This window comes from Vigna radiata, chromosome 1 (genome assembly GCF_000741045.1).
Source record: "Vigna radiata var. radiata cultivar VC1973A chromosome 1, Vradiata_ver6, whole genome shotgun sequence".
In the NCBI taxonomy this organism is placed as follows: Eukaryota; Viridiplantae; Streptophyta; class Magnoliopsida; order Fabales; family Fabaceae; genus Vigna; species Vigna radiata.
The window spans coordinates 22,751,094-22,760,862 of NC_028351.1; the positions used below are offsets into that span (position 1 = coordinate 22,751,094).

The following is a 9,769-nucleotide window of genomic DNA, read 5'->3' on the forward strand; positions in this document are numbered from 1 at the left end:
GTTTGTTGCTTGTTTTTATGCTCTAATTGGTGAGAGATGGTTTTAAAATGAAATTGACTATAACTTAATCCAATAAAATTAGTTTCTAAGAAGAGATTTACAGATACTTATATTTAGTTTTATCTCATATCAGTGTAAAAGTTGCTTTATATACATTCCCATGTTGAAGATTGGACATCTTAAACATGAAATTAGAGAACAATATGATAACGAGTGATATGAGAACATAAAATGAGAGAAATGATAAGAAAGAATAATTTTATATTGATATGATCTTAAGGACGTCTAGTTTTAATTAATAAAATTTCAGTGAGAATTGTTTCAATATCTTCAATATTTTTAATATCAAAATATGAATATTTTTACTATTGACATGAAATCACTCCAAATGTAAAATCTTTTTGAAAACTTATAAAACTAGTCAATGTTTCGACTGCAAAAATGTTGAGAAACATTAGAGTCAATTATTTTTCATCAGAGACATTGTTTGTTTTGAAATCTATATTACATTATTATTTTTAAAAGATGTTTCAAATGATGAAAAGAGGGATGAGTATTTAAATTATCTTTAGTATTGATTTTTAAGTAATTTGAAACTATTGAAACAATACCGAAACACTATCAAATTACATAAAAACATATTACATTAAATGGAAAACTTTTATGGATGGCAAAAAAAAAGAACAAAAGTTTATGTATGTATTTCTTTCAATATCTTTAAGTCAAAATCCTCTTAGAGATTTATGAACCAAAACACTTTTCTTTGTTTTTGGAGAGATGTTGAAAATTATCAGAAATTGTTTAGAGTGTAGAGTTGAGTATCTCCACAAAACACAAATTCACGTTTTGTTCCAAGTTAGCTTAGGTAATAATGAATGTTCTTAGTCAAAATCCTTCCTTGTTTGTACTCCAAACTGTTAAGGTGTACCTATTAAAGGTACTTCAATACTCAAGTCAATAATTTATCTGATTAGGGATCATAGCAAAATTTTAAATTCACAATAAATGCAGTTATTTTACCTTCTTACATTTGACTTCTATTTACACATTTCAAGATGGGCCTTGAAATTAGCGAAACCTTAATCTCAGTCCAATCACAGTCCATTGCCTACTAAGTAACGCTTACCGATAATATTGATTAGAGGTGATGTTTAGGAATGATTAACGTTGTAGGTTACCCATGTGGTCTTCTTCCTTCTATGACTGGACCGTGTGGAGCACTAGCAATCTTAATTGTCTAATGCTTAGTAGATGACATACCATTCGATCAGTTGTTCTCTCAAGTAATCTTGTCTATTCGATCCGTATAAACATATAATATAGAAATTATTTATAATTACGTATGAGTTATTATTTATATATATAATTTTTATTTTTTTACTGTAAATTTGAGTTACTATTCATAAACAATTTTTCATTTTTTTTGCCGGTAAATTTGATCATTTTTACAAATTTCATATCTAGTTCAACTATTTTTAATAAAGTGAAGTGATTGAAACTGGTTTACTTTATTTAAAACATTTTGTTGAACAAAATAATGTCAAATTAACAATATCTTAATCCAAGTTAAATGATTAATATGACAAAAGTTAAATACTTTTTAGATCTTTAACTTTTTAATAAAATTTTAATATATTTTAATTTCTAAATTTTAAAATAAATAAGTATAATTCTTTTAATCTAATAAATTTTTTTATGTACGTTTACAATTTTTTCTTTTACTTTTTACGTATTAAATACGTTTCCATTTTTTTTTTGTGTATTAAATATGTTTACCAATGAAAATTTATTAAATAATATAAACAAATCATAATACTAACAAAACAATGTAAACAATTCAAGTATTCAAATGTTAACATAAAATACATTTGACACAAAAAAATTAACCTAATTAAAGTAAAATAATTATAGACATCCATTTTTAAAAATCAAAACCAAATTGCATCAAAATTTCTATCAATTTTGTCAAAATTAAATAACTAAACATAGTTAACCCATATCCCAATCAAAATAAGAAAAATTATATAATAAAATAATTTCAAAATCCTAAAATAATTAAATTATTTTCATAAATTTCTAAATTTGTAATTACTTAAAGAATCACCTAAACCTATTTCGTTATAAAACAATTCTTTTCTTGTATAAAAATAAATAACCATTTAATTTAAATATTCTGTTCCAGACAAAACTTTTACCGAGTAAATTTATCAACTACGAAATATTCATTACACAAGCCACATTCAAATACACCTAAACTCAATTTAGTCAAATATATTGTTTTAATATGAAACCACAATCATTTTAATCCAATTATTATAATTTCAATAAATAAAATTACAAGCAACTGGTAATGCAGAAGGAGCATATAGCACTTCTAGAATTTCAGAAACCAATTTAGTGTATAACCTTCTAAAGAGTTCAGGATTGAATTGTTATGCAACATATCTAATGGAGCCAGTAGCCCCTGCTACACTACTTCAGTTTAAAGGAGTACTCTATCATCTATCAGATGGAAGAGAGGCCATGATTCAGTCCAGAAGCAAGATGAAAAGCAACACAAACAAGTTTATATACAGAAACTAGGAGACAAATTGCACCGAATTAGAGTTAACCCCAAGTAACCAAATGAAACTCTATTAAAGTAGCGATGTAGTTGTCGTACATTGAATTCAAAAGATAGAAACTAGTCCTGGAACAACCACCATTAGTCAATGATTTCACTGGCTGAATGGAAGCTGCATGAGTATGCAATATAGCTTCCACTGCAGGGATTCTGGCGAGAACACGGTTCTACATCTATCTACCCTCTCAACCAAGTGTTCCTGTAGGATGAATTGTCTCGCAGAGAGGCGTCATGGGGTTTGTACTCCATAACATAGCTGTGAGGAAGCTTCAAGTGACGTTTGATTGAATCTCTCAGGGCCATTACAGCCTGTAATGTGAAAGCAGGAACAATACTAAGAACATGCATGAATGTATAAAGTATAAACAAATAGGTTCAGTTATAATGCCAACCTGATGGTCTGAAGCATTGCGATTCCAGACACTCAATATATCCTCATTGAAACGAATGCTTAGTACTGCACCGCATATGTTATCCCCATAATCCAATTGGTCACCCACTAAGGCAAGAACCTGCACTTAGTCATGTAATACTATTAAAAATTAAGCATCCAACTATGCCAGAAAAATATATTTGCAATGGATGGTGTAGATCATGAAATCAATTTCTCCAAGAGATTCCATATGGTAACTTAGCTGGCCAATAGTTTGTCATCATTAAAATTTACAAAAGTGTAAGGAAAGACCTCAGAGCAATAAAATCATATGTAAACCAAATAAAGGGCATATCGTTTGTTAAGTTGTCCCTGCGTACTGTTTATATTAATGGTGTGGAGAATATACAAAATGTATTTTGGAAAAATTCAAGTAACAATTAGAATTAATCCAGGCCAAGCTACTCACATTATTCCACTATAAGAAATATGAATGAAAATTATAAGAGCAACAAAAGCAGGAACCCCCACTCCCTGATGCTTTTAAAAGGATTAGGATTCAATGTTTCTATTAAGTCCAAAATTGAATTGGTTGCCTTCTATTGAATCCCATTTTGCACATAGGGTAGGCTGAATATCTATGAACCTCCAGAAAAATTGAAGAGCTTAACAGTTATATCACAATACAAAGTAAGGGGACAAACAAAGAAAAAGAAATTCATTGAGGGCTGCCATTTTGGTAAATGTAAGCAGAAATTGGTTAACACTATATTCATTATATCAAATCTTCCCCACAGGAAATACATAGGTCTACTGGAAACCTCAAGTGAATGCACTGTGAACAACCCTGTGGTGCTTTACAGTATCAGAGGTTAAAATCAACAAAAAAAGAAATTGAGGTCCATAAATCATTTCAATGAGCAGAATACTTTACAATTTTAAGAGAAATGCTAGCAAGACACAGTCTATTATAGGCTGATATTTATAGGAAATCACAATTTTGGTACGTCTCACTTCTTATTTAATGAGTCTCACCCATACCTTTGTAGTTTTCAATAAATTTAATCAAGTGTTAAAACGAATGTTACTGGCTTGACACTAACATCCCCCTAATTTCAATGGAAATTCTAGACACCATCAACCACAACCAACATTTATAGTATTGAGTAGGATAAACTACATGTATCAAACCATGCCATGAGGATCTATCAAAAACCAAATTTTCAGTGAAACTATTTGATGCAAGTACAAAGTTAAATAATCACTCAATAAATAAAAGGTGTTATTATTTTCCACAGTCAATTCAGATATTTTATCAAGATACAAAATACCAGAGATGAAAATATTTGCGCTTACCAGGTCCTCCCAAAACCGACCCGAGACAACCTTTTTGAATCGTATAATCCATTTACCACCATTGCAGTTAGCAGAGTCCTGAAAAAAAAAAAAATGTTGTGTCAGAGAAAATTAAAACATATCTAACAGACACTTACCCCTGTTTCCCTCCCACACCCTCTCAAAAGAATGGAACAGCTTGTAAATACTCAATCAGAAAGAAAATGCAACTTCGGCTACGAATTTTAAGTATATACCTCCCATAAAGGGCGAATTCCTTCCTTGAAAAGGTGCAAATCTGTGGGACTAGGCAAAGAAGCAGGCCGGGCAAGATGGCAATAGCAGACCCAAAATCCTTCAACCTATTAAGATACAATCACAGAATCACAAAAGTAAAGATATATGTTATGAAGTATGAACTAATATTTAACTAGAACTCTAAACAAAGCAAAGACTCACCGTACTAAATTCAACAATTTTCTTTATGTTGTCCTCGTATGAGGTCTGGTTTCGAACTCCAGGTGTTCGACGAGTGTACCAGAAAACAAATTTGTTCTGCAACAAAAATCACCACAAACATAAACTATATCAACAACCAAAAATGACGAGTAGCACTAAAAGCCTCCAAGAAAGAGAAAGGATAGAGCGAAACAAACATAACTTTGACACACAATCAACAAGCAGGTAAATTAAGACCCTGAATCAAATTCAAAGTGCATCATTGATATATCTGCTTCAAAGTAGAAGCACCCAACACAGCATCCAATCAACTCTTCCACATTTAGAACTGATAATAGTACTAATAATAAGATTTTTCGATAGCGTTAAGAGCGATCCAGTTGCGAAGAAACAAAAATTAAAGTGAGGGAGAAAAACCTTCAGAGGGTGAAGACCAGCTTTGAGTTCACGAGATTGTCGTTCTTCGGTTTCTTTGCTGCTTGAATCAAGTGCCGACGCCAATTGAGGAGAAGAAGAATCTAACGTTTGATGAGCGTTTTCGGGGTTATTAGCGCTGTTGTTCTCTGATTCCTTCTTCTCCGCAGTAAAATCCATAATCGCACGCTGCTTCTCAAACCCTAATCCCTTTTTCCCCTTCTGTGTTCAACTTTGAGGTTCTTAGATTGGAGAAATGAACTTCGCTTGCGTTTTTTAAGCTTTATACGTAGCTTCAGTTCAGAAATAATTTAACCGTTTTTTTATTTATCTTTACTCAATTTTGTTTTACTGGGATTAAAATATTTGTAGGCTATATGTCATAGATTTCATTATGTTTTGCTTGTGCGTGTCATGTATTTTTATTTTTGTGATTATATTACAAGTTATTAGTAATTATTGGTGAGGATTTTTACTCACTTTTTTTCTGTACTGAATAAATAATTATGTTATATTTTTTTAGAAAAAGAAATAAAAATTATTTAGTATTTATTTACTTTTGAAAAAAAGTACATTGTAATTTTATATTTGTTATAATAAATTATTTGGTATAAGTAGAATTTCTTATAATAAATAATTTGGTATAAGGAAAATATAAAAATTACATTATTATTTCTTTCAATTGTTCTCCTTAATGTTTTCAAAATGGATAATTCAGTCTCATCTAACTTAGCTCACCACAGATCGGTGTGTTAAATGGGAGCAGTTGCTCCTACCCTTAGCTTAAGTTGATATTTCCTTTATGGATCTCCATTTAGTTCTCAAAACGGATTCTATCATACCTTCCCTCTAGAAAACGGTCTGCCCTCAAATCGGAAAGATATTTGAGGAAGCACAACTTTGGTTTAATGATCTCCTCCTAGATCAGAAGTGTACCTACAACTAGAGCTGTCAAAATGGGTCATAACCCACAGGCCAACCCGGCCCACCACGGGTTCGGGTTGGGTTGGGTTTGAAAAAATTGTATTTTTTTATGCGGGTCGAATTTTTAAACCCGCTCATGCTTTGAATCTAGTTTACCCTTGCTTGTATGTTGTCTGCCTTTGTGTATGTTTTCTCTTTTGCAATGATCACCTTAATGGTGTGAGCTTAGGGAGACATTCTTTACAGTTGCTCTAGCGAAAGGTGAGGGTGAAACGGTTGGGATGTCAGATGATTCTACATGTGTAGACTTTGTCTTTCGTAGGTTTGTTTTCTTATGATAGTTCTAATACCATATATGTAATATTCAATTTAATAGTATTTTATTATTAGGCTTAATAGCCTATTTTGCCCCTAGTGTTGCTGAATTTTGTCAAAAAGGTCCCTCGTTTGAAAAGAGTGTCAACTTGGTCCTCGCTTAGTAGATATTGCTTCAATGTCGTCCCTTCTGTTAAGTAGAAACAAACGACATTAATGGATTGATGATCTCACAGCAGACAGTGGTAACATGTCATTATTTAGTTTCATGTAGAGTTGTCAAAATGGGTCATAACCTGCGGGCCAACTCAGCCCACCACGGGTTTGGGCTGGGTTGGGTTTAAAAAAATTGTATTTTTTTATGCGGGTCAGATTTCAACTCGGCTCATTTAAACCCGGCTCATACAGGTTGAACCCGTGGTGGGCCAGGTTGGCCCAACAACCCACCTACCTAATTTTATTTTATTAAAATTTAATTTTAATTTTATAAAAAATATTTATTATCTTTTTGCTTGAAAAAAATTATTTATGTTCCCTATTTTCAAAATTAAATAAACATCCCTATTAGGAGTGAAATTTGTTTAGATTTAAATTATAGAAAGTTTGTAATTTTTTTATTTAAAAAAAATTGTAGTTAAGGGAGCTAATGAGCCAACTTGTTTACCCACCAACCCGTGGTGGGTCGGGCCGGGTTCGAATTTTTCTGGTTAGCTAATTAATGAGCTGGGTTGGGTTGGGTTGGCTCGCTAAGTGACCAACCCGTGGTGCACCGGGCTAGGTCGGGCTAGGTGGCCCGTTTTGACAGCTCTAATTGTATGTGTGGTGACGTGATACTAGAGCTATCAAAAAAGGTCACAACCAACGAGCCAACCCGGCCCACCACGGGTTTGAGCAGGGTTGGGTTTGAAAAAATTAAATTTTTTTATGTGGGTCAGATTTCAAACCGGCTCATTTAAACCCGGCTCATGCGGGTTCAACCCGTGGTAGGCCGGGTTGGCCCGCCAACCCACCTACCTAATTTTATTTTTTGAATTTATTATTTTATTTATGAAACTTATGGCATATAAGAAACTTATTTGTATGTTTTTTGTGTTTGTTTTTGGATGACATTTGGATTATATTGTACTTTTTATTATTATTTTGAATTGTCTTCAGTTTAACATCATTTTTTGGGAGTGAAATTTGTTTAAATTTTAATATAGAAAGTTTGTAATTTTTTTATTTAAAAAAATTGTAGTTAAATGGGCTAGTGAGCCAACCCGTTTACCCACCAACCCGTGGTGGGTCAAGTCGGGTTCAGATTTTTCTGGCTCACTAATAAATGAGTCGGGTTGGGTTGGCTCACTAAGTGACCAACCCGTGGTGGGTCGGGCCGGGTCGAGCCGGGTTACCCGTTTTGACAGCTCTACGTGATACATCTAGGCTGGATGTATTCCTTTAGATCCGTGAGATTTGAGGCTTGGAGAAGCAAGACAACAACTGAATTCCAATCGAACAGTATCGGTAGTGGTAGTTCCAGATGCAGAACCGTGGCTGCTGCGGAGAAGTTACTTGAATGGAGGTGTTTGGGATGGTGACAGCGGAGGTCAGTGTTTTGCAGAGGCTATTTGGAATGGAGGAGAGCTTGAAAGAGGTGACTACAACTCAGAAGGCCTTCCACACAAGGAAGGAAGTTATAGGGGAGAAAGCAAGCCATGGAGAGACTTTCGGAAACAAGAAATGGCTAAACATTTCAGTAGAGTTTTCTTATATCACCCAAAAGTGTTTGCCTAAGCTGATACAAGCAAATTTATAATGAAAGACCCAAGCTATGGACGGTGCAGATGGTTGTGGAAGAAGCTCAGATCTCCACACGTGGCAACGATGAGGGATGTGTGTTCATGCTTCTGAATGATGCAATGCATCGTGCGTCCGCAACCAACTTTCTAGCCGAATCACGTACCAGATGTGGTGATGGTGTGATGCATGTGTATTTTTCTTGAGGCAGCTCCATGCTTGCTATTCTCAGCCCCCCCTTCCCTTTGTGTAAATGACTTCTTTGTCCTTCTTCTTGGGTTGGTTTGGTGGACTTTATTTATTGGGCTTGGGCCCCGCGTATCATCCCCTCCCTCTTGGAAAGGATTTATCCTCAAATTAGATGGTTCGCCTGAGGACTTCTTTTTGTAGACTTCACCAAAATTCCTCTTGGGTCAAATATCAATCTGCAATAAGCATTAAACATATCACTAATTAGTTTTCTATGACCCAACAAAATATATAGAAGAACATGTTTAGAAGAAGTTTCTTAATTTCAACATTTTCAAGTTTAATACTATAAAGAAACCTTTCTTCTTTTTTATTGGTATCTTGAGTTAGTGGTAACCATAAAAGTAACCCTAACCCAAGTTGTGAATTGCCATGTGTTGAGAAATTTAATGTTTTTAAAGATGGCATGACAAATTCTTGGAAAGAAAAGTGAGATTTTGGAAATTCAAAAATAAATGGAGAAAAGTGAAAGGATAAGAAACCTCCCCTTAATAGACTAGGTTCTATTGTAAGTGTAGGAGGAGATGTTGCCCTTAATTGCTCTTTTTCCTTTTCCTCCATTTCTTTTCTTTCAACTTCTTCCCTTTCTCTCTTTTCTTTCTCTTGTCTTTCTCTCTCCCTCTCTTCTTCTCTTCTCTTTCTTGCTTCATCTTCTCTCTTTTCTCGCTCTCTTCTTTCTTCCTCTTCTCTTCTTTGCTTTCTTTCCTCTTGCTCTTTTCTTTCTTGTTCTCTTTTCTCTTCTTCTCTTCTCTCTTGCTTCCTCTTCTTTTCTCTCTTGTTCTCTTCTATCTCTTTCTTCCTCTTTTCTTCACTTTCTTTCTCTTATCTCTCTTTCTCTTATCTTTCTTTCTCTTCTCTCTCTTTCTTCCTCTTTTATTCCCTTTTGTTCTCTTGTGGAAGATGATTGTTGTTCTACCTTTATGCACATTTGAACAAGGTCATTCAAATCTTTATAAGGTAGTAATTCAACCTCATGCCTTATATTACAATTTAACCCATTCAAAAATCTGGCTAAGTGTTAAGTCCCTGACAATTGTACCAGATCGTTATCAAGTAATATAAACGGGTAAGTTCGAGTATCATTTTCCCAAAGGACTCTTTGGCCTTAACTTTCATGTAACCTAATCGTGTAAGACTTGAGAAGAGAATAAATTTGGTGGTTATATGCAAAGAACAAAAACAAACATGCAATGTAGTTGATTCAATTGGTTTTGAGAAACTATGAATGAATGGTGTTGTTGGGGTTTACAATTTCATCTTATCCACTCTCATATATCTACTCTTCTTATTTACTTCACTTA

The 9,769-nt window shown here is 33.7% G+C and overlaps 1 protein-coding gene across 1 annotated transcript; it reads right to left on the minus strand.

Moving 5' to 3' along the window:
- Positions 1-2,545: 2,545 nt before the first annotated feature.
- Positions 2,546-5,476, minus strand: LOC106766475 (eukaryotic translation initiation factor NCBP). Its single transcript, XM_014651229.2, has 6 exons — positions 5,208-5,476; positions 4,791-4,886; positions 4,589-4,693; positions 4,353-4,430; positions 3,016-3,135; positions 2,546-2,932 (listed from the first exon to the last, which is right to left on the minus strand). Exons 1-6 carry the CDS (start codon positions 5,382-5,384, stop codon positions 2,801-2,803), a joined length of 708 nt encoding a protein of 235 aa, XP_014506715.1. The 5' UTR covers positions 5,385-5,476; the 3' UTR covers positions 2,546-2,800.
- Between the last annotated feature and the right edge of the window lie 4,293 nt (positions 5,477-9,769).